This window comes from Podarcis raffonei, chromosome 6 (genome assembly GCF_027172205.1).
Source record: "Podarcis raffonei isolate rPodRaf1 chromosome 6, rPodRaf1.pri, whole genome shotgun sequence".
In the NCBI taxonomy this organism is placed as follows: Eukaryota; Metazoa; Chordata; class Lepidosauria; order Squamata; family Lacertidae; genus Podarcis; species Podarcis raffonei.
The window spans coordinates 53064937-53091077 of NC_070607.1; the positions used below are offsets into that span (position 1 = coordinate 53064937).

General features: G+C 40.5%; 1 protein-coding gene across 3 annotated transcripts in view; it reads right to left on the reverse strand.

The window, feature by feature from the left end:
• FKBP5 (FKBP prolyl isomerase 5) overlaps nt 1-26141 on the reverse strand; it is a 53138-nt gene that overhangs the window by 17228 nt on the left and 9769 nt on the right. For 2 of the 3 annotated variants that reach the window (XM_053392923.1, XM_053392924.1), the window contains exons 2-6: nt 16703-16829; nt 15262-15406; nt 12601-12743; nt 9709-9823; nt 820-976 (exon numbers count right to left, since the gene is read on the reverse strand). In XM_053392923.1, coding sequence (XP_053248898.1) covers nt 820-976; nt 9709-9823; nt 12601-12743; nt 15262-15406; nt 16703-16807 — 665 coding nt within the window. In that variant the 5' untranslated portion in view covers nt 16808-16829. Of the gene's footprint in view, nt 1-819; nt 977-9708; nt 9824-12600; nt 12744-15235; nt 15407-16702; nt 16830-26141 lie in introns of those variants that run through there. The other variant, XM_053392925.1, reaches the window with a different exon arrangement.

A 26141-nucleotide genomic window follows, 5' to 3' on the forward strand; every position in this document is an offset into this window, starting at 1 on the left:
GCTTTACCGGTTTGGTTTCTTGCCTATATCCTGCAACTCCTATTCACGAGGCTATTGTCTACACATGTGCGATAGCTCACTCAAACGTTCACACCAGAGCTTAACTGTAAAGTTTTCCTTTCAGATTGAAGCTGCTTTGAGAGAAGGTTACCAGACATCCCCGTTTCCCGGGGACAGTCCCCGGATTTACAAATCAGTCCCCATACAAAATCCATTGAAGTTGAAAAGTATCCCCGGATTCATTGAAAAAAATCTGGTAACCTTACTTTGAAAGAAAGCTGATCAAACAGCAGTATTTTATTTTTTAAAAACTACAGGACTGCTCTGCATTGTGGGTAACTGTGTGTGTTCAAAATCCAGCAATCAAAACACTCTGGCACACTGGAGCCACAGCCACAGAACCTGTGGCAAAATAATGTCTAAATGCATCTTTGCTTACATTAGAGTTGAATGCTGTAGAAGCTGTGTAGCGTGTGCATGTGTAAGAGACAGACAGTAGTGGTCAGTATGGTGAGGCAGAGCTGTGGAGTTGCCCTCCCCAAACCAGCACTGCTACAGCTTACCTGAATGGGACTAGGACAGAGCTGTGTGGTGGTGGTGGTGGTGGTGATGTTGTGGCTGTGTAAAAACATTGACAGGAGCACAATATTGGCTCTGTCAGTACATCCACACAGCATCAACCTCACAGCTGCCCTGCTAAAGCACCAGCTCAATAAGCTGCAGCAACACCTGTGTTCAGAGGGTGGCTCCACATCTCTGCTTTATCACACCAACTACTGAAAATATTGAGAGAGACGGGAGAAATCTCAAGTTTCTTACTGTGCTCCAATATGTAGGATACAATTTTCTCCCCTTTGCATCTTCTCCAGAGCTTTGTCAATTCCAATGGGAATGTCATGGTCTTCTCCTTCTCCAACAGTGAATGCTACATCTCTGCAATCAAACATCCTGCCATCACAGAATCCTTTCAGATGGACTGTATGAGAAAGAAAACAACAATGCACTGTAAAGAACTGTTTGACTGCAAATATTTTGACAGGAATTAAAGCACTTCATGGCTAAAACACATTTTTGTCAGCATTCGGGCCCCAAAATAAACCCCAAAGCCACATTGCCCATGACACTCTGCAATAGAAATTCACCAGGAGACTTCTGTGCCATCTTTTAAATGCCTGCTGATTTTTTTCTATTCTGTTCCATTGATTTTATTGTTTGGTTTTATGTCTTTATATTGTTGTAAACTGCTGTGATTTATTAAACATCAATATATAAATACATTTCTAAAATGAGACCTCTAGCCAACAGAGTTGAGTACTTCAGATGATTTCTACAGTCTTTGAAGTTTTCAGAGTCTAGTAAAAGTTTTTCTACAAATAAATTAGTTTAGTCATGTTGTGGCCCAGTTTTCAGGCCCATAGACATCACAGCTCCTAGTAGTGGGCAGTAGGCTCCTGATGTAGAAGTGAGCTTGCAGCTGGTGCTTTTGTATTTAAACTGGGACACAGTGTTGCAAAAACTACTGGCACTCTGCCCCAGCATAAAAATACTATACAAGGGCACCTGCAGTGGCAGAGCTTCATGCTCCGGTACCATGGTGTGGAGAGCAGGGGGGGGCAGGGCTGGCACGTGTCCCGGGGCGTGGGGCACCGCCCGCAGGGGCATGCCATGCCACCTGCAGGGGCATGGCACCCAGCACGGGAGCGGGGGGGAGCCACAATGGCACCCTACCAGGATCACGCTGCCGGGGGCGATGCGCTCCCTCCGCACTCCTCTTCCTCCGCCAGTGCTGGCAGGGAAAGTTTCCTCTGTGACCCTGTGCGGCAATCTAGAAATCCTCTGTTTAGAGCAAGGACTTGTTTAGCCAGGAAGGGCTACTAGACAGTCTTGCCTTGTCTTCCCTTCCCTTACTAAGCAGAGCATGCAACAATAACTGCTGTAGAACAGGCCACAGGTTGCTGCACTGTTATAACTACATACTGCTATCCATTTGTAAATCTTTGTACTTCCTGTTTGTGACTGGGCCAGATTGTGGTGCGAAGTCAAATAGTAAAATTACAGTAATACACTTGCACAATAGAAATATTACCTGGATTAACAAAGCTATGTGGACATTCTGACTGAACATCTGTTTGCATATATAAGTGCCTCCCAGAAAGAAAGAAAGAAAGAAAGAAAGAAAGAAAGAAAGAAAGAAAGAAAGAAAGAACAAGTGCTGTATAAAACACTATGTTCCCATAAGGACTAACTGTGCCTTTCTGGAACAAGGACAAAGTAACACATAATGGTTAGTCTGCTTCCTGGTTTCTAAGCAGCTCTGCTGGATCCAGATATTGAGTTTTGACATGCTGACTTGTAAATCTAAGATTGATTATTGCAAAGTGTGCAAATATTGTTATAGCTGTATCTGCTAGCCACATGCAATAAGAGCTACAAAGTTTTCTTTAAAGGAAAACTACATGATACTTAGTGCTAGACAGTGGCGTAGCGTGGGTTGTCAGCACCCGGGGCAAGGCAAGTAATTTGCGCCCCCTAACCCGTGGATTTGCCCTAACCCCAGATGTTGCGCCCGGTGCGGCCGGCCCCCCCTGCACCCCCCACACTACGCCACTGGTGCTAGAACACAACAAGGTAAAATAACACATTCACTTTCAGATATTAAAAAACTGACTTGAAAGATATGCAACAAACAGTTCTGTGGCACATCTTAAAGATGAACAAATTTATTGCAGCATAGGTGTTCGTAGCCCAGAACCCACTTCATCAGGTGCATGAAGTGTTCTCCTAAACCAGCAGAGGGGAATGAAATGAAAGATACCAACTTTTATTCTTCCTAAAAGAGGAAACTGCTGATCTCAAAATATAATTACAGAAACCTGGAGAACTGAATGTAAGATTGGAAAAATGAGAAACAGAGACAACCTATCCCTAGATGCCATATAAGATGGCAGGTAAAGACATGGCTGAGTTAAAGAAGATTTGCAGGCACCACCATGAGCTTATTGGTGGCATCTGTAAAGTCACATGCATGGACCTATGAAAGCCCTGTGAATCAGCTGATTGTCAGGGTTCACATAGTGTTTCTGATAGCTAGAGATCTCTGAAGTTTCTCCAAAAAGCAAGGAACAACAAGGTTCATCCTTTAAACTGTACTTGGAATGGAATGCTCACATTGTACTTGGTGCACTGAATAAGGTGGAGGGCAGACAGCTGAGAGATCAGCACTGTTAGTGCCTCTTTCCAGAACATTCATAATAGCTGGAAAACCAGCCCTGTGAACAGCAGACCAGTCTCTGAATTTAGAGCAATATTTCATTAAGTTGTAGATGGTTAGTCATTCATCACACACAGGGCTACAGGAACTGTACTTTCTACTCAGGTTTCTACTGGAGAGCAGCAAATCAAAGAACACGGGCTGTGAAGAAACAATTTCAATCCTGGCACACTTCTACCTCTTTGCCTAATGCTTCTAAACCTATGGTCTTCTCGCCCCTAAGCCAGCACTGTATGTTCAACCAAAAAATAAGTTTCTCATGTAAATAATAATAAAAAGAAACCAGAACAACCCTCTCCCTTGACCACCATTTGCATAGAAAGCAAACATCAAGATTTCTAGATGTCTGCTGATCATCAAGCATGAACACCATGCAGAAACAAAAACATAACTAGATGCCAGAACTCAGCAGGGCATAATGCAACAGTATTGCAACCATCCATCATAAGCTTCATTAACATGAACAAAGACAAATCATATTAGGTATTTCTGAAGGGTGAACTTCACTTCAGTCCTAGTGACATGCACAGAAGTATATCCCTCACTTTCTCCCTATGTAGCAACCTCTTCAGTTCTGTCCTGCTTTCTACTGAAGATACCTAGGTCTTGAAGCAATTACCTACGGTGACTGGCAATAGCTCTCTGGGGTTTCAGACAGGAGTCTTTCCCAGCCATAGAATCATAGAATTGTGGAGTTGGAAGAGATCCAAAGGGTCATCTAGTCCAACCCCCTGCAATTCAATGCAGCCCTCCTCAGGTGCATGCAGAGGGTAGGGAACAGCAAGGTACACTTGCCCAAGAGTTCAGAAGGCTAAGCTGCCTCAGACAAACTCTACATGTACCTGTCCCTATCCTGGGGGTGCCAACACTGAACCTTTCACATGTAAAACATGTGTTATGTCACTGAGCCAAAATAATATAATAAACATATGATACATTATAGTACAGTGGTACCTCAGGTTACATACGCTTCAGGTTACAGACTCCGCTAACCCAGAAACGTTACCTCGGGTTAAGAACTTTGCTTCAGGATGAGAACAGAAATTGTGCTCCAGCGGCGCGGCAGCAGCAGGAGGCCACATTAGCTAAAGTGGTGCTTCAGGTTAAGAACAGTTTCAGGTTAAGTACAGACCTCCAGAACGAATTAAGTTCTTAACCTGAGGTACCACTGTATAATATATAACTGACACATAATATTATATAATTATAAAATGCAAAACTGATTTATAAATACTAAAACATTATAAAATAGCATTTCTGGAGATTAAGGACCTCTTTTATGACTCTTTCACATATAGTGCCCAGCAGTGTGTAAGTATGCTCCCTATGGTAAGTCGCTGGGGAGTGTTTGGAAGGATTCCAAATACACCAGCAACATGGGAGTCTTTGGCCTCCTCAAACTGATGCTCAGTTTAGATGGGTGATGTGATTGGGTGGAAAAGACCCATGCAATCAACTCCTCCTAGGTTTTCCTTTGTTTTTCAACCAACATTGCAAAATCTGTGGCTGGGTTCAGAAGTAACAGTCTTCAGCCAAATAAGCTCCTTCCAGAGTTTGTTAAACTATCATTACCCAACTAGTGACACAGGAAATCATTTCAGTTTAAGAAATGGAAGAAATCTTTGTGAAAGCTGGGTGCACAAGGGAAAGAGTAAGGAGGGAACACATGGCACACAGCTCATTTTCACCCAAATAAATCATGATTTATTGCACTGAGATCAATGTGCCTGATCATGGTCTATGTCTCAACGGCTCTCAACCTGTCCTCAACTCCTCCCACCCCCATTATCCCCAACTGACACACTGTACTAATATTCTTTCTCTTAGTTGCTCTCAATCATACACTGCGCAAAAAGTAGCAGCAAAAAACCTGAGTTCCTGTATTTGGGATTCATTCAGTGTGAACTTTGTTATCTCTATGTCCTCAGTCCTTGAAAGTCGTCACTAAGCCATTTTTGGAGGGTTTAGATTTGCAAACTTTTATACTTCTGCATACCCAGGAAACCCCCTAACTGTACAGAAACATGTCCCTTATTTTGGGGTGCTTTTCCTTTGCTTCCAAGTTGATAGGCACTTTGGACAACCCCCATTCACTATTAGAGGAAGTGATTTCATATGAATTGTATAAACATGATATCACAAAAAACTCCACAACTTGATTATCAAAGTTACTTAAGTGCTGCCTAAAGCAGATCATTTGGATAGAATTACACTTGGATTACACAGTCAGAAACTCTAGCCAGACCAGGGAACATCACTTCAGCTGCTGAGCTAACTTATTGTTCTCTCAGTGCCTAGAGCAATTTTGTTTTGAAGAGCACAGAACACTGTGTTCTGAATGTGGCTGGCACATGAACTCTGTGCACTGACAGCAATTTGTACTCTGATTAAAACAGCAGAGGGGCTGTAACACAACTTGGAATGCAAATATTCAACTGCAGCCTGTGTTTTAGGAAGCAGAGATGTGAATTATGCCCCATCAGTCAAGCTAATAACACTGTCTACAAAAATCCAGCTCAAAGACTTCAGTTCTGCTCCATGCATATTTCCTCCCATTCTAATTATAGCAGTAATATAATTGCCAGGAATCTTTGTATCAGCTCCCAAGTTAATATTGGGTTTTACTAAAACTGAGCAGAAACACTATCAGTTAAAGCACAGTTGTCGAGGTTTTACCACCTGCCTGGCTTCTAAATGCAATCATAACTACTATTCTGGTTTTCTGCCAACCTGCTCTATTCAAGTCAAATTATCAGCACATTTCCACTTCACAGTAGCTGACAATGAGTCTGAAATGCAGCTCTCAATCCAGAGGCATTTATCTACTGGAACAAGAAACAGAGGTAGCAAACATAAATTTAGTTTCTTCAAAACATCCCATCTCTACTTCTGCTTTACTAACAGTATGGGGACCAATTGGGGGCAGGAAGGTGGGCACTTTGGTATTACTGTCTCTTAATAACTCTGCTTTAGTTTAAGAGTCATGTTATTTTCGTGAACCACACAACTAAATCTATAAGATACTGAAAACACCTCTGAATTAATGAACTACTTCAATATCAGGAAAAGAACAAATTGCTAGTAAATTTACAATTCAGTTCTGAACATGACTACAGTGGTGCCTCGCAAGACGAAATTAATTCATTCTGCGAATTTTTTCGTCTAGCAAATTTTTCGTCTTGCGAAGCACGGAATCCCATAGGAATGCATTGAAAATCAATTAATGCGTTCCTATGGTCAAAAAAAGTCCAAACAAAGCCAAATTTGGTACAACAAGAGTTTATTAAGTGCTCTTTAAAGTCACACATACTGTAAAGAGCATTTCAAAATTCAAACCCAGAATTTTTTTAAAAAAACAGCAGAGTGGCCCAATGGTCACAGAAAATCATACAAATGCAGGGGGGAAAAACAAGCTTCCAGATTCTTGCAAACCCCTCCCCAACTGTTCCCCCAGCCACCCAGCACACAGAAATTCAAATCCAGAATTTTTTTAAAAAAACAGCAGAGTGCCCCAATGGTCACAAAAAATCATAAAAATGCAGGAAAAAAACACACAAGCTTCCAGATTCTTGCAAACCCCTCCCCAACACCAAGTCCTTGAATTCCAAACACCCCAACCCAAAATCCAACCCCCCCCAAAAAAGTTTTAAAAGCTTAACTTACCAAATGGATGCAAAAGAAGTTTCGGAAAAGCTTCAAAAATCACCAAAGTCTTTAAAAACCTCAAAAAAGGCTACTATGTACACTGCGTTCTATGAGTTGCTCCTCGAAGTCAAGTCGCAACTGTATTAACGGTGTTAAGAAAAAGGAAACAAACTTGCAAGACGTTTTCGTCTTGCGAAGCAAGCCCATAGGGAAGTTCGTCTTGCGAAGCAGCTCAAAAAACGGAAAACCCTTTCGTCTAGCGAGTTTTCCGTCTTGCGAGGCATTCGTCTTGCGGGGCACCACTGTACTCAGAATTCTCATTGGGAGTTGAAATCCTAATTGAAAAGCCTTTTGCTGTAGGCATACTTTATTGCAAGGAAGTCTAATCTAACTCAGTGGGACTTCAGTACACACATCGGATCATACTACAAAAACTTTTCTTATTCCATGTCAACAAGCAAGTATTACTTAAGCAGATAAATTACTTGTTGCATAATAAACTGTAAAACATACTTCATTAGTATACAAATAGCAACCTTTAAAAAAGGTGTCTTGCAGCTTACCAATGAAGTTTCGTTGGTTTGTTTTTCTCATGTGGGAGTTGTGGTCTGGCACGAATGTTCCAACCAAGAGGAAGGGAGGGAGAGCCCTTGGGAACTTCCAGCTTGCTAGAAAGAAGCTTCTTGGAAGACTCCACTAAACTACCCTACTGTTCCTGCAACAACCCCTTTGGACATGTTTTTAAACTTGAAATAAACCACAGACTTCAACAGCTATTTCCTGTAAACCTCAATCATCCGGGATTTAGCCATGTGGGGAGGGAGGAAGAATAGGTAGCCTTATTCCCAAAGGATAGAAAAGATTCAGAGGCAACATAAAACTGACAATATGCTACCTGGTTTTAGATACCTATCACAAATGTGCCTGCCACTACATGCCTTACATAATGAGTTCAGAAGAAAAACCTATGTGAGATTGCAATCATAATCATATACAAAGCATGGTTTTGAGATTGATAAAGGATGCTGTATGGTGTGTCCCAAAGCACTATCATTACAATTATGCATCCAGAACAGCAAGCTGTCTTATTCCAGGTAAGATCGCTGGTTTATATAGTTCTGTGCTGCTGACAATGATTGATAGCCGCTCTCCAAGGTTTCAGGAAGGACCTTTCCTAGCCCTACCTGCAGATACCAGGGACTGAACCCGAGGCCTTCTGCTTGCCTAGCATGTGCCCTACTACTGAACTTCAAGATCTGAACACTGTAAATGAGGACACTAAAGCCTGGATTATCCGTTTTTTACACCTTCCAGCTTTCTTCTGTTTATCAGTTAGAAATCCTGCAGCCAAAAATTTACAGCTGTAGAATTTAAGGATGGTTTGCAGTCATTACCACAGGGGTCCTTATGACAGAAAAAGGATTACTATGACTCAGAACTCAGGTGACCTACCAGCAAACCCTTCCCTCAGCAGCTAACTGCCCTCGCTTTATAATATTTTCCATTAAGCCATGGGTGAGGAACCTGTGGCTCTTCAGATGTTGTTGGACTCCATTACTCCCAGCTAACATGGCCAGTCATTAGGGATGTCAAGATCCGTAGTTCAGCGACATCTGATGGGCCACAGGCTCCCTACCCCTGGGCTACACCCTCAGAACCCAGTAGTCCTGGTGCTTATTCAGTTGGATTTACCAAGAAAAAAGAATCAGTGTGTTCTAAACTGAAAGCAGGAACTGGATAGCAGAAGAGAAAAGGTCTTTGTTACAGATTCTAAAACAAAAACACAACTGTTTTTCAAAGCCTATTGAGTGTTAATACTCAGCTTTTCAAACAAGAACAGTTCTCAAACAACAACACCCCCATTGCTTTTGTAAACTGAGAGAAAAACGAAGCTTCATGTGGAACATATATTTGGTAGATTAGATGTTCATCAAAGCGTGCAAGAATATGGGGTGTGCAAAACTATGGAGTTAATCAAATTGTCTGAAGCTGCCAGTTCCCCGGCAGATGAAAGTAACTGAAAGTGCTTAAAGTTCTAGATGGGTCTTTGTTAAATAGGTCAAAGCCTTAAAAGAAACATTACATGGTCATCAGCAAGCAGGTGCACATTCTGATCTGTACTGAATTTCAGCTGTGACAAGAACAGAAGAAACATGGAATTCTGAAGAATCAGGGGATGAACCCCATGAAGTAAGTGGCTACTTCAAGCTGATAACAAAGCAGAGAAAGATGAAAAGGGTCAGGTTTCAAGAATGTACCTGATGGAGGGTAAAAACGGAATAGGCAAAATTGAGAAGAAGATATTAGAAAATAGGGTGACATGGGGAAATGTAGCTGTATGAATCTGGGCACATGAGATCAGGAGAAAAAAACTAATGGTTGAAAGGTGGTTCAGCACAGTGGCTAAGCAACTGAGCAGTGAAATCAGAAAATCTCTGGTTTGATTCATTAGGCCTCCTTTGACAAGCTACTCTCTCTCAGCCTCAGCTCATCTGCAGTATAGTGGAATAATAATACTGATTTTCTTTACAGGGTTGTTGTAAACATTACACTTGAATCCTCTAAACAAAGCTAAGTATTATTATTATTATTATTATTATTATTATTATTATTATTAGGTTGGAAGGACAGGTTTTGGAGCTGATGTTTGCCAGGGCAGTTGGTTCACATATTTCTGTCTCTATGAATAAGAGCTGGTAATGAACAGAGATAGCAAAGTACCCCTAGATTTCAAATGCTCCAAACAACTGACATGAACATCCTTGCAGTCCTGCATGCAAACCAACACTCACTTTGTACAGCAGCTCCTTCGTTGGGATTGGAGTATCCTTCACCTTTCTGTTTGATTCTGCGGATGATGCCTCCATTCTCAAATAAATCCTCTCCCTTGAAATCTAGCAGCTCAATCTGAAAATAATGGTAACAACAATAAAACCAAACTTCAAATGTGTGATAATCCACAAGGGTTGGAACGCACACAAACACTGGATCTATGGGCTAACTCACATGGGCCATCCTTCTAGTCAGCTGCTTCCACTACCACCCTACACATGACAAAAGGGCTATATGAATTATTCACTCCATTCGTAGCATCTGCTCCCATATTTCTCATGGATAGCCATCTCCTTATCACACAGATTTACCATAAGCAACAAAAAAGCATCAACTGCAAGCAGAGTTCTCATGTGAATCCAGCCCTGCACTACAGTTCTTAGAACCAATGAGTGGGGATCAAAATATGCCCAATCTACAAAGAGTTTGACAAAACAATGAGAAAGAGAAGCAAGCTAGTGAAGTCCCACAATATAGCAAATGCTACCTTATCTGCATAAGGCCTAACTAGAAAAAGTCATAAATTGTAGAAATCTGGAAACAACTTTCCCCCAGATTTAGGGTGCAATCTGTCTACTACACTGCATTCTATAAAGAATTCTAAGACACAGATTTGATGTTTTGTTTGCATATACAGTGGAACCTTGGGTTGCGAACGTGATCTGTATGGGAGGCACGTTCGCAACCCGCAGCGCCGTGTCTGCGCATGCGTGTGATGTGATTCGGCACTTCTGCGCATGTGCAAAGCGCGATTTAGTGCTTCTGCACATGTGCAAGCACCGAAACCCAGAAGTAACCCGTTCCAGTACTTCTGGGTTTGGCGCGTCTGTAACCCGAAAACGCGCAACCTGCAGTGTTCGCAACCCGAGGTATGGCTGTATTCCAATGACTCTGAGGTGACTAAGAGCTTGCAGGCACAGCAGGCACATGAGCAAATCACTGTGCCACTCCCCCTGGAGGGTTGCTAGGTGCTCAAATATCCAGGGCGCAAACCAAGAGGGTACCAATTGGCAAAAATGTTGCATATGTTCATTTATATGGATAAATATGTTAATTTGGAAATAATTATTGGAAGGCAAATGCTGTGGAGGAGTGGGGGCAAGGACTCCTGCTGTGGGCAAGCTGAACCCCCATATGTCTGCTTTCTGTCTTTGCTACTTTGCAACTTTCTGGCTTCAAAATACAGAGAAATGGAAACGGTTTTTGGAAACAGTTGTGTGGGGTTCACTTTTTTCAGGAATCTTTACCACATGTATTTGAAAAGCAATTACAGTGGTATCTCAGGTTACAGACGCTTCAGGTTATAGACGCTACAGGTTACAGACTCAGCTAACCTAGAAATAGTACCTCGGGTTAAGAACTTTGCTTCAGGATGAGAACAGAAATCATGCTCTGGCGGCGTAGCGGCAGTGGGAGGCCCCATTAGCTAAAGTGGTGCTTCAGGTTAAGAACAGTTTCAGGTTAAGAACAGACCTCCAGAATGAATTAAGTTCTTAACCTGAGGTACCACTGTATTATTATTAGTATTCTGGAAAGAAAGAAGGAGCTGGGAAAAGCAGTGAAGGATGGTTCCTTCTTGGAAACTAAGTGCCTATGAGGTGGAGAACAGTGGCAAGCCAGCACTGGCTAAAAAGTAAAAAGTACTCAGTGCTTACCTAGTCTCTGTCATTACCGCATATGTGCCTTAATGTGCCCCTGCTGCACAATGCTAGTGAATTTATTCATGAATCACAACTCCTCCCATTCCAGCATGATGTCCACAAAATTTTGAAAGAGTTACAAAATTGGATAACAAATACTCTCCTCCAAATCTGCATTTTCTACCCCAAGCTGATTTTCCAACATTTGAAGCCTATGCCTACTCACTCTCCAAATTGCATATCCCATTATAAAACAGTGACAGCATAGGATTTTCCCCGGTCAGCAAGGTTCTCCCCTCTGTTACACTTGAACAGCAAACATTACTGCAGTAAGAGTAGGGTAGTTAGAGGGTAGAAGAGTGAAAATGCTTGCATTGTGCCTTAAAATATTTGCACAAGCCCTAAGCTTTGGGGCTAGCTATATATCACACAAAAAAGCTAATAGGGCCACAATATTAACTTCAAAAATACACACACACCATTTTGGGACAGGAGGGGATGATTCTGAGTAGGCAAAAAGAGGACACAATTCTTGTCCCCCAAATCATAGCTTAAAATTCTCTCCTAAACAGCTTTTCTCCCCATGAGGTCCAAAATGTCTGGGCTCAATAGAGAAACAGCAAGCGCCAAAATAATTAAGCACCCTTCCCTTTTTTTTAACGAATCAACGGTATCCCTTGGAAGCTGTTTTTCTTTGAAAGAACAAATACAGGTAGGTTGGTTGATATTGGGGTTCAACATGTTTCCACATAATGTGTGCTATAGCCCCTTTGTCTGCATCCTTGCCAACTCTTCCAATTCTGGTGGGCAGGAATAGGGAGGCAGAGAGATTACTGGGAAAGAGGTGAAGAGTTGCCTGAATTTAGTTTCACCTTCAATGGGCTGATGATTAGTGTTATCAGAATTAACAGTGGCACCCCACTTTATTTAGATCCAAAAACAGTATACGTATTTTTCCTGGGCTATCAATCAAAGTGGTCCCCAACTGCATTTTAGCCTTTACAGGAAGATTCCCATGACAATATCCTATCTAGTTAACTCAGGGCCTCTCCCAACACTGTGGAGTTTAGTGGATGGATTCATGATCATTGCTAGTTTGCTTCACTTCTGCTCATAAAATTGTGCTGCACATCTGCTGTTACTGGCAAATTACACTCACTAGGTAACAATGTACTTAGTCAAAATAAAATAAGCAAATAAAGATACACTTACCTCAAAGAAGAGTGTTGCATTTGAGGGGATCTTTGGGACACTGCCAGCAGAACCATATGCATATTCTGGTTTACACAACAGGTGGCAGATCTCCCCCCTTTTCATGGTGGCAACCCCAATATCCCATGCCTTAATGACCTGGCCTAATAACAAGAAATTTCAATTAAAAAGTTTCAGTTAGTAAGCTTACCAAAGCAAGACACAGACACATTTTTAAAAAAAACATTTACAATTTGTGATCATTTAGACATGTACAGTGTAGTAGTCAAATAACCGAACTGTTATGCAAAATCCATGATACTAAACTGGGTGTCTCTATTGCTTCTGCATCAGATAGTTGCTTTAGTAAGTTGCAGCTTGTTTTTGTTTACGTACACTGTTATCTGAAAACAAACCAGAATATCACACAAGGAATGTTAAACCATCATTTAGCACTAGCAGCCTTCACTTGTCACTTTTAACCTTGGTTATGATTTAAAGGTGAGCACACATCATGCTGATTCCCAGTGCAAAAACTGACTGCTTTGCACCTCTCTGCTCCTGCCATGACTGCTGAGTGCTTAGCATTATGTCTGAACCCAGGTTCAAGGTTTGTTCAGAGAGAGAGAGAGAGAGAGATTATCAAGCTTGGGTTCAGTTTAGCCCTTGCCATTACAGCAGGACTGGTGAAGGAGCGAAATAGCTGTGGTTTTCACACTGTGCAGTAGCAGGCTGCATGTTCACTTTTAAACCACATTTAAAGTTTATGGTTGAAAGCATGGGTGGAGAAGATTTTTCAGCTCATGGGCTGTGGTGCCATCTAGGCAACTTTCCAGGGTGCACATGGCAGTGGTAGGTGGGGCCAGAGGCAAAAGTGGGCAAGACCAAAGCAAATGAGAATTTTACCTTTGCAAGGTAAGCTAGTTTCTACACACACTTACACACCCCTCTCTACCTTCCAATCAGGCAAGCAAGAAGCATGATCAGATTTCAAGGACACTTTCAAGGAGATATAAAGTAGGGTCTGGGGTGGGGTGTGACCTGGGGAGAGTCCAGAGAGGGCTGGAAGGCTATATATGGCTCCCAGGCCTCAATGTTTCCCATCTCTGGCCAAGGCACCTATCATTTAAGAACTAGAGCAAGGCTGGGGACAGAAGAAAAATCACGTACCCCAATGGAAGATGGAGCACATGTTAATTCCAAACATGGCCATATGAACAAATATCATAAGAACAGCTTGCTGGGTCTATGGAGCTGTAGCTATTAATTTTTGGTAATCCATTTATTCCAAAGGACTCCCAAAGCATAAAACAACTTATAAAAGCAAAAACAAAGAGGCAAGTAAAGCAAACCAATACTTTTTGGAAACCATTAAAAGCTTGCCAGAAAGCAATGATCTCATTTCTGCTGAAAGATTCTCAGCTTCAATATTTCATATACCAGTTAGGCAAGGATTCTACAAAGCTGGGCATAATTACAGAAAATGTCTCTCAGTGGAACACACTGCAGCTGAGGAGTAGAGTACACTCTCAGGGGGCAACTCCATCCGTAATAAATTTTTTTTTGCATTTCTTCCAGTTTACAGTAACTGCCAATTAATATGCTCATTCTTGTTTGAATTCAGGTATAGAAGACAAACTTGGGAGTTTAAAACCTCTAAATAATAAGCATAAGACTCTAAAGGGTTTGTGAATTATTAGTGATACTTCATGAAAACATTTGCCCTAATAAATCTGTTTCCTGCATTGCAGGGAGTTGGACTAGATGACCTCTGGGGTACCACCCAACTCTACAATTCTGTGATACTATGTTAGTTTTTAAGATGCCACAATCCTTAACAAGCTGTTGATGCTACAGACTAACAACGGTTTTGTGCTGATTAACACATACTTTGTTTTACTACATTCTGACAAATCAAAGGAAATAGAAAGATGTCAACACTCTCAATGCGACTGTGTCCAGAGAACAGTACAGGGAAACAAAAAGTGAACATTCTGTTAATGATCAAAAAGGATTGTCCTAGAGCAATGGTCTGCGGATCCTAGGGGGTCCATGTAACCCACCCAGGAGGTCTGTGGCACCATTCACATAACAGAAACTACCATAGAGATACATTATCAATTTTTTTCAGAAGTAAGGGGGTCCATAGTTTGGCTTTTGAAAAACAGGGGCCCACTGAGCTAATTGGGAACCACTGCTCTAGAGCCCTAGAGTTATAATTTAATGAGTAGTAACTACACTCTTTTAATCTATTATTTTCTTCATGCCACTAAACAGATTCCTAGTTATTTGGATTAACTATAGTAGGACTGATGAGTACATTTAGAGGTGCCCTTTCTGGTAGCAGGTGCCAAAGAAGACTGTTGCCTGAGACTTAGGAGAGGTGCTGCCAATGGCCTCTTCATATGAAGAATGAAGGCAGCTTCATATGATCACGCAGGTTTCTGCCATTGAGATGGCAGGTTGAACAACGAGATTCTTTTCCTTTGTTGCTCTGTGATTAGGTTTGAAAAGTAATAGCAAAACAAGACATCTTCCAATACTCAGCTCTTTCCCTGCTTGCTCTCAGTTACACAGTCTTTCTGAAAACAGGATTATAAACCAACTGTAATTTAATTGGCAAGAACCCATTTTATATCCCTAAGGCTCTCTTTACCTTTCTCCACCTTTTCCATTCTTTACCTTTGCCCAGGCTGAAGATAAATGGCTCATTCCTGTCACGGCTGGAATCAAACTTTTTCCCATTGGCCAGCTTTCCTTTGTAGTGGACATAAACCTTATCTCCAATCATGGGAGACTCATCATTATTCCCTGGCCTCTTCACAATCTAGAATGAAGATATGGGGGGAAAATTGATATAAGAAATAAAAGCTCATGTGCATCGGCTAACCTATTCTAGACAGTCTTTCGTGTTAGTTCAGTACACTGATTTGTAAATTTGCGCTCTACATCCATATACGGGGAATGAGGGATATCTGAAAATCTATCACTAGATTGCAAATGAGGAATTGTATATGGATCACTTCCTAGAAATTATACTACTTTCAATCCATTCACAGTTGTATTTGATGAACCTCAATCTATTAGTTTTCATTGTTTTCTAACCCAGAAATACAGGGTTGATTCATACAACCAAAAGCTGTTATTATATGTTTGGTCAATCAGCCATATGAGGGCCAATAAAGATAAACAAAATCGCAGTGGACAGTGGCACACATTACAGAAGGCCACACAAAGTAGATCTAGAAGAGTTTCATTACAGGCCCGAATCTCTGTTCATCATATGATGATGCCTAGTCTACCACATATAGCAGAATGCGGTAAAGAGCTTTAACCACTCCAGGCTAGGTAAGGTAGGTTGTGATTCCTTAAGGACAAGCCTTTTAGTTGTAACATTTAATTTGTCCATTCATCTAGCTCCTCCTCATCCTTTTACATTTACCATTCAGGCGCCAATCTAGACCTCCAAGGGCTGCCCCCAAACTTAATTTTCTGGCAAATCCAGTCTGAGTATCTTAAGATTTTCAACTGGTTTTTGATAGCCAAGAATAAGGTAAAATAGAGATGGAGTTTTAAAACTGGCAAAACCTGACAAATATTATTAACTAATTGTTACAGTGGTGGGGAGGGATACATCAGTGGCACTTCATAAGACTATTTCCTAATTGCCCAAGGCCCCTGAAAGAGGGATGGGTGTTGGTCCTCATCTGTATTCCTTCTCCTTGACTCCAGGTTTCTTTTGACTTTGAGGTAAGCTTTGGAAGTCCTTTATGATCTGGTCTTTCAAATCTACTGTTCCTTACATAAGGTTTTCAAAAACATTTTTAACATCTTGTGATTTTCTTTCCCCCTCTGTTCACAAGCCTTCAAGTGACGAATAAAATAAAATGAAATGAAGGTGAGGTAATTGCAAAATCAATGTAAAGCACTTATATATTTGCTCCAATTACACCATTCAATGGATTTATCACACACTGAGAATTTTTGTTTTGTTGTATTATGTTAAGCGGATATTTTCACAGCAGAATAAGAATCTCTGCCTTGCTGTAATGGGAACAGTAAGATACTGGTGTTTGTCCAGGAGCTAGAAAGGAACATTTAATTAGCTTCTTCAAAGCCTCACCTTCAGAACTCCTTTGTCTTTGTTTGGTGTGATATCCTCGCCTTGTTCAACAAGAGTTGCTCTCTGGACATCTCCTTCCTTCTTTGTAGCCTCATCAGTTGTCATGGTCTCATTTCACAGACACAACCTTTAGAAACACACACAGATACAAACAATGAACGAAGAATGATAACCTGTCCTACTTGGGTTCAAAAAACCCTTAAAGACTGGTATTTATTATGTCAGCATTGTAAATAATAAAAGCTGAGCCAGTATGAATAGAGTAATAAAACTTAACTCCTTATTGGAATCCCTGGACATTCTAACAGAATAATTCAGAGGCAAATACTCATGAAGTAGGAGATTATAACACACATGAATCATTCAAATTCATTAATCTGTGTTTTAGATATTCTCCATTGTGCATGGAATATGTGAGAAGAAGTTGGCCCAGTTATGCTCTCTCAGCCTAACCTACCTCACAGGGTTGCTGTGATGACAAAATGGGAGTGAACCATGTATGCTAGCTTGAGCTCCTTGAAGGAAAGGCAGGATATAAAACGTAATAAACACAATAAGTAGGCCTAGTCTTCTTATTAGTCAACCACATACTCTGTCACTATACCAAATGGCTTTTCAATGTATTGTCAAATACCACTTAATATTTCTTAAGAGAGGCAGAGCAATCCAAATTCCTAACCAAGAACAACAAGGTGGTAGCTCTAACCCCATACTGCCCACGCCTGCCAGCACAAAAGGTGATGGTGGGTTTTCACCTGACTGGTACAGCTGAGTAGCCAAAGGATTGGGTCCCTTGGGGAATCCCATGGATTGAAAGCCTCCAGCTCTCCATGCCTGCCATAACATGCCCCGTTTTGAGGCTGTTAGCTAGTACTGGTGGTGCAACCATGGACAATACCTTCGTATCTGCTGTGGCAGAGCATCCCCAGCAGTGATTTTCTCTACCAGTCTCAGGCCTACACACATTAACCCCTTCAGCCATCAACATCAGAGGGTTAGTATTATACCTCAAGACTAGCTCTTCTCAATAAGAAAACTAAACCTTATGCTCTGAACTACTCATTGTTTAATGGTAACAGCACAGTTTGTACCAAAATGGCCAACCAACTGGAATTACACCAAACCAGACTGTTTCCATTCTTCTCCGCCCTACCACCACCAAACTTCAGCATGCAAACTTAAAATACAGTATTTGCATTGTTCAACAGACATGTGTGGTTAAGAGTGTATATGTCTCTGGACACTCTCAACTGGACACAGCTCCTACAAGGAAGACAGGCAGAAGGTAGATCAGAATCTACTAGCAGATGTATGGATGATCTGTGGTAGATCAGAACAGTTCGTGACTCCCAGTATAATAAGAATAGTAAGCAAAAAAACCACCTAGTCTGCCATAGCCTAAAATCAACGGCTTTTCTCTCAGCCTCCATGTTCCTCATCTGTGGAACAGAAGTGTTAATTGGTTGGCTTTGATCAGGTTTTCTGCAGCCCTGCTGCCTAGTTTTGGAGTGCTGTTAGAATCCCTAATCTATAGCTAGTCCAGACATAGATTTGGACATCCATAAACCAAGCTAGTGGGAAGGTGATGAAGCAGGTTTAGGAGCTGAATAGATATAACAAACTAACCTACTGTAGATACCTCATTAGATATAACAAATGATTTAGTAAGCTTAGGGACACAACTTTATAAAGATTGTAGGACACAACCTTAAGTTTTAAAAATCTGTTTCCTAGCAAAGTAATCAGGAAATGCATGACACAGAATTAGGAAGCAGTATTTTACACAGAGCAGACATTCAAGTAATTATGACTGTGAAACTTTCCTTTGAAAATATAGCCAGAAGGAAAATTCATCAGTTCAAAAGGCATTACATAGAACCTGAAAGAAAAGGCATTCTGAAAGAATGGACAGCACATAGAACTATATTTATTATAAACTGTCCTTTAGCTCTGTCATAGATGTTTCTGAGCAACAGTTAACACAAGCTTGAAAGAGTACAGAATTTTTTATTTTTAAAAAATCTATACTCCCTCTATCCAGACTGAGGCTCATTACAATCCACTGTACTTTACCAGTGAATGTTTGACAGCAAGGTGATGTGTTAAAGCTTTATTTAATTGTGACTCTTTTCAAGATATTTCCTGACATTCTGAATAACACATGAACTATAAGATAGTTTTTTAGAAGAAGCTGTTTTTTTTTTTAATGCTGATCATAAGCCACCTCAAAATGTAAAAAGTGCAATGCTATAACGTACTTAAACAATAAACTTAAGTGTGTGCACATGCGCGTACACACACATATATTTGGGAACTGCAACCACAAATGTTTTTAACTGATTTCACAATTTAAAATGTTAAAAATTTAAGGCCAGAAACTCAATATTAGGATCTTGGAATGCCTTGGATTGATGTTTGGAGCTGTTTTAGTGTGTTTCTAATTTTGAAGTGGTTCCAGGAAGAACACAATGTGCCTTCTTTGGTAGTGAGTCAGGTATCAAAATAACTGACTAATGTGGTAATAGAGTAATAAAGATTTTTCTTTTCAGAACACCACAGCTGAGCATGCAGCCATGAAGAGCACAATATTAATGTTATTTTTGTTCCAGTGAGATAAGCTTAAGGTGTGTATTTTGTAATAGCAAGCATCTTTGTTAGAGCCAGGATTATGCTCTCCAAATAGGTAAATCTCAGGATGTCAATAGATTAAACCCCATTTGGTTCCCCTGCAGTATAAATCCAGAGGCAGCATGAATCCAGAGTGCCTTATGCAAAAATACAAATACAAAAATAAAATATGGTTTTATGGAAACAAGTGTATCTGAGCAATAGTAGTTATGATGACAGCCTCACATATAAGATTTTCTTGCACAGATATAATTTTCACGCATGTCAAAATGTGTACACAGTGCCAAGTGTTAAAGTTAATGAATGAGTTTATTTGCTACAAATTCATACATCAGGAAGTTAGGTATGCCCAGGTTGTCTTAATGAAAGGAGTCTTGATTAATTCTTCATTGCAAATGGTAGAAAGGGTTCAGCAGGTTAGCAGATGGTGCAGTATGAAAATAAAAAACTTGCATGTCCCTATATTATCGCTATACTCAGCTAAGCTCTCAGATGGGGAGAAAGTTCTGTAATCGGACTATAACCACCAAGAATACTCTGCATCTCATGGCTACCCATCATGGTTCTTAGATGCCAGGGGCAGGGTGGTAGGTGTATTTTGAAAGTGTTGTTGTTGTTGTTGTTTAGTCGTGTCCGACTCTTCGTGACCCCATGGACCAGAGCACGCCAGGCACTCCTGTCTTCCACTGCCTCCTGCAGTTTGGTCAAATTCATGCTGGTAGTTTCGAGAACACTGTCCAACCATCTCGTCCTCTGTCGTCCCCTTCTCCTTGTGCCCTCCATCTTTCCCAGCATCAGGGTCTTTTCCAGGGAGTCTTCTCTTCTCATGAGGTGACCAAAGTATTGGAGCCTCAGCTTCAGAATCTGTCCTTCCAGTGAGCACTCAGGGCTGATTTCATTGAGAATGGATAGGTTTGATCTTCTTGCAGTCCATGGGACTCTCAAGAGTCTCCTCCAGCACCATAATTCAAAAGCATCAATTCTTTGGTGATCAGCCTTCTTTATGGTCCAGCTCTCACTTCCGTACATCACTACTGGGAAAACCATAGTTTTAACTATACGGACCTTTGTTGGCAAGGTGATGTCTCTGCTTTTTAAGATACAATATATTATTTGGCAAGGTTTACAACAGGGCTGGAAAAACTATTTTCTGGTGAGGGTCTTGGAACCAGAACTAAGGGTGGGTGAGCTGACTTCTTTTCTCATTCTTAATGCCATTCTTCTCTCTTTTTCTGCCACCACTTTCTCCTATTTTTTCTCTTCCTCATCACCTGTTTGATATTAGGTCCTAAGCATGTTTGGATTATTGGTGCTGAATATCAAAGTAAATTATAGAATAATGTAGAAAATATTCTAAGTCCGTGACTTCCTGTTGCATATATAACATTCTTAGGTGGATTTCTTTTTCTAGAAAAAGAAAAGGCTCAATAATTTGTATGACTCACTTGCAAAAATCTGTTTAGTCATGAATGCATATTTTCTGAATTGTAAGAACATTAGCACAGATGGGTGCTTTGTTTTGCTACAGTATACTGATTACCAGCCATCTCAATCTGGAGAGAGGAAACTGTTAAATGAGAGCCAATATTTTCAGTTACTTGTGCTAATGTGCTGGCTGTATTTGTGAAACAACAGATATGCAAGAAGAAAAATGACAGAATTCTCCTCTTTAGCACTTTCTAAATGCATTTTTCTTTAGCTGGGTTAAAAATGAGAACTCTAAAAGGTAGAGAATTCTTTCTGGGTCAATAACATATGATGCTTTGGCATTTGTGTGTCCTAGTTAATAATCAGACATGGTAGTTGTTCACACTCTCTCAAATACTACCTTCTCAAATAGGGCAGCTTTTGATTTTTCCAAAGTTCCTTAGTGCACCTCAGTTAAGCAAGTATATTATTTCATTTTCAGTTAATACTGTTTGTCTATAACTACACTTTAAATGTGGACTAGCCTCCAGATGTTGGGTCACAGACTTTATAGAGGTTTTCAAAATTGATTTAAAGAATATACAGGCATATTAAGTTTAGGGATCATCTGTAACAAAGTGAGAGAACAAAACAAATGAGCAATCAGCCCCCTTCTATAGTTCTATAAATGAGTTATGTAGCTGCATGAAGCTAATTTTTACAGCTTATAACCAACAGGAAACAATTTTCTCAACAAATTGATGAGGTAGGGAGAACAACAGGCCAAAACCCATTAGCAGAATCTGGATGTTAGGGATATGACAGATTGTCTTGAAATAAAACTTGGGTCTCGCCAATCAATCATTTTCATTATTAGAGGTTTTCATATGCTTCTATAAAGGACCATTCACCCACTGGAAAAGTAAATTGGGGGTTGCTCCTGCTGGGGTTGCTCCTCCCTTTTTGTATACACTCTTACAAGTGGGACAGTTTCTGCTGTAAGGAGGATGCCACAATATTCTTCCCCCCTTCCCTGCAACTATCACACAACCAGAATCCACAAACACCACAGTTAGCAGGTACTACATTAACAACCAAACCACTATAACATCAGCCTCCTGCTTTCTGCATAAACTCTAGATAGTGATGGCTAACCCATGGACCTCAATATGTTGTTACACTATAGCTACCATCATCCACGTCATGAGAAAAACAGCTGGTGGAGGGCAGTTTCAGGGGGAACCTCCACTCTTAATATATAATCTATTACCGTATTTTTTGCTCTATAAGACTCACTTTTTCCCTCCTAAAATGGGGAAATGTGTGTGTGTCTTATGGAGTGAATGCAGGCTGCACAGCTATCCCAGAAGCTAGAACAGCAAGAGGGATTGCTGCTTTCACTGCGCAGCGATCCCTCTTGCTGTTCTGGCTTCTGAGATTCAGAATATTTTTTCCTTGTTTTCCTCCTCCAAAAACTAGGTGCGTCTTGTGGTCTGGTGCGTCTTATAGAGCGAAAAATACGGTATATATTTTGGGAAATGGATTGTCTGTCTGTATATAGATTGTCAGCTCTCAAGATATTGTCATCAAATTCGGCATGAGAATTCTCAAGGTGGGATGGCAGTTTTCATTGATGTTGGGACGCTGGCCGCCATTTTGAATCAAGATAGAAGACCAAAATATGACATTGGTATGACTTTGCCTGTTTTTTGCTTCAGATCAGCCGTATCTTGAGACATTATTGCCAAACTTGGTACAAGGGTCCCAGAGGTGGGGGCAGCACATTCTGGCACTACTGGGACACTGGGTGCCCCTTTGAATCAAGATGGTGGACTAAGACATCATGATCGTGTGACTTCACCTATTTTTTGGCAGATATCACCAAACTCAGGAGGGTTCACAAGACTGGGTTCTTCATTGATCATTGGGTACCGGGTGCCATTTTGAAATCAGATGGTGAACCAAGACATGACTTTGGTGACAGGCTTACACAATTCTGAAGGCATGACTAAGTGTGTATAAAGAATACAGCGGGCTGACTTACAATTTTGTGATCAAAATATTTTGGTAGGTGTGAATTATTATTTGACCAGTTACTGTACTTGTGTAGTCCAGTACATATCAGTTTGCCAGTGAAATAGGACCACTCAGAAATGTGAGGAGGGGGGATATAAATGAGTAAACTAAAAGAAAATTTTAAACCCCTAGAAGTGGCACAAAAACGACCTATTTTCAGTGGTTTCCAGAGCCTACAGAATGTTGAGAGATTAGGATTAGGGGCTTTATGAGGCTAAAAATTCATCTCCCTGCACTCTGTGAAGAAGCTGCAGGAGAGAGGAAAGAAAATGATATTATTTTTTCCACTCTACAAAATACTCCTTCCTTTGCTATACTATACAGCAAAAAGTGCTTGGGCAGCCAGCCTAAGCATGAGCCCTTTAGCATTATAGCACAGTAGGGAAAGTTAAAAGAGGGTGGAAATGGAAATATTGTGATTTTTTAAATGAATGACAGTGGCATCTGGAGGACTGGGTCTAAAGATGCTATGGTATCAGAGTGCTGGGTTCAGAACCTTTGAAAAGGAAGGGTCTTGTTTCAGTTCTCTTGAAGTTGCTTGTAATATGGCCTAGTCAATCACTCTGTTGACTTGGATGGTGCAGCTGCAGCAGAGAAAACCAACTGCCTGATGGCCACATGCAAAATGCTTGCTAATATGAAGCTCCCCTCCCCATTTTAGCAAGCAGTTTTAATGCAAACTGTTTTGTGCTAATGTACAAGCCCCGTTGAAGATGAACTCCCCAAACCGGTCCTGGGGATGGCAACATCCCTTCAGAGGTGGTTATCATAGCAGCCCATCAGTTGATGGGCAGCTACAGCAATCCCCTTTGCCCTCTGTAAAAGTTCAATCACCAGATGTCATTATGACCAATCAAAGTTGACCTGCAGAGAATGGAGGATTTGGGAATCTGGCCCAGCATCTGGATCAATTCATGGAAATGTGATATATGAATGAACACCTAAGGATGTCCTTATTAGATGACACCATTTTATTTGCATTTTAGCAATCTGAGTTTTCCATAATTCCATATCCACTCCAACAACTGCAGGTTAGGATGTGCATTTCATGCAAAGAGAATAGAGGGTGGGAATAGTTTATATTTTCCCAGACTTCAGCCCTTCTGCTTATGAGTGCAAAAGATAGAATAACAATAAGAATTCCCTTGCTTTCTCCCTCTCCCTTCTCTTTCCTGCCCAGTAGCCTCATTGTTTTCAGATCTTTCTGGTCAATTCTTTTCAAAAAAGAATGGCTCTGATCTGTTTAATAAATATATTAAATCTACTAATCATGTATTTAATTATATATATTAATTGTGTATATTCAATAATATTAACTACAGTGCAACTTCGGTTTTTGAACGTCTCAGCTGCTGAATGTTTTGGAAGCCGAACGCCAAAAACCCAGAAGTGAATGCTTCCGTTTTCGAACGCGCCTTGGAAGTCGAACAGCTTCCATGGTGCATTTTTCCATTTTCACTATTCACTTTGCTGACAGCCCTTTGATTTTCGGTTTTCAAATGTTTCGGAAGTCAAACGGACTTCTGGAATAGATCATGTTCAAAAACCGAGGTTCCACTGTACGGTATGTTGCAAACACTTTAATTTATGATATGGAAATTTAGGGGGAGAAGGAAGGCTTTACCCACCCTATTCTTGGAACGTTTCCTAACAATGGTCTACACTATTCTTGTAACAATATTGCAGAGTTTACCTGCTTGCTGCTTGCTCTCTTCTCTGAACAAGATTTTTACGGAAGCTGGGCTTCCCCTTCATAAAATAAAATTAGCCAACAGCAATCTGTACTTCCAGATTTTTACAAGTTTGAACATTATATTTGGTGCTGTAAACTGCTACAAATGATTAATAATACATGGCTTTCCCCCCTAAGTTTTCCTTGTTTTCTCATCAAGCTTAATGGGATTCAGAAACAATTTGGAATTTTAAACTGTCCTAGCTCCCCCAAGTGGCAGTATCAATTGTTCAAAAACCTATGGAATACAAAACAAACACTATCGGGTCGCTTTAATGGACCAATCCAGTTATGTTTTAATCAACATTTCTCAACATGAATGCAACAATGAGATTGTGTATCAATTATTCATTTAAGTAACATGGCAGGCAAGGAAGGAGATTGTTTCATATGAAAACAATTAATCATACTGATAGCATTCTTTATTACACACTAAAAGACTGATTTGACCTAGAACTGTAAGTTTCTGCATTAATTAGGATCTGACATTCTATGACTACAATCTTATGTATATTTTTGTGGAAGCGAGTCAGATTTTCTTCTGTAATAATTACCTCCAAGAAAATATGCATAGAATCAAGCCATATAATAATGTTTCCTCTCCAATTTGTACTGAAACCCCACTTTTAAACCAACATCAGATTGATCTCATTCAAGTTGAAACCAGATCATTATCTTCCCTCTCATCTCCACAGTCATTAGCATTATTATCTTCTATTGTAACTGCATTCCTTACAGCAGAATCCTATGCTCAGCAGCAAGTTCTGCTGTGTTCAGTGGTGCTTGGTTTGAAATAAATGTACACAGGATTGCAACCACAAGCTCCATGTTGCTGAACAAAAGAGAATGGGTGGAATCAAGAAACAACCTCTCAAAATCCAGTATTTCTGTTTTTCATTCAGTCTTGGGAAGCTGAAACAGCTGAATATATTCATTTGTTGACTGGGCCAATTAATATAATTACAATACTGCTGAACTTTTCCTCTCATTCCTAGGACCAACAATGTATCAAAGAAGTGGAGAAAAACATGGATTTGTTTGTATGCGTGCTTGCCAGTTAAATCATTTACCATATTTGTTGAATGAATCTCCAGAACTAGTTGTATTCCCATAAGATGGCAAACAAATGATTCTAACCGGTTAACATGCAAAGTTATAAATATTCACAATGTGATAACTAAGCAAATTGCAGAGCCAAGTTTAGACTGAGGGTGTGAATAGGAACACTAGTTCACCCAGGAGGGCCAACAGTGTGTGTTTGTTTATGCAAAAGCAAGTCCCACCGAGAACAATGCAAATAAAAATACAAAATGCCACATACACTATGCAGTAGACACAGAGGGACTTTTCCACATTTCTCTAAAGATGCTACCCTGAAATACTGGGAGATCCTTCAGAGCAGCACAATAGGAGAACCACCCTAAACAAATGCACAAAAGTGCCACATATGCAAAAGCACTGTGTGGGTATTCAAAGGTCTCTGAATCCCTGCCTATATGGTGTGAATATAGCTACCATTCTAATGCAGATACATAAATTATGAGTAAAGTGTTATTTATTTAGGGAGCTATCCTACCTCCCCCTCTCCAGAGCAAA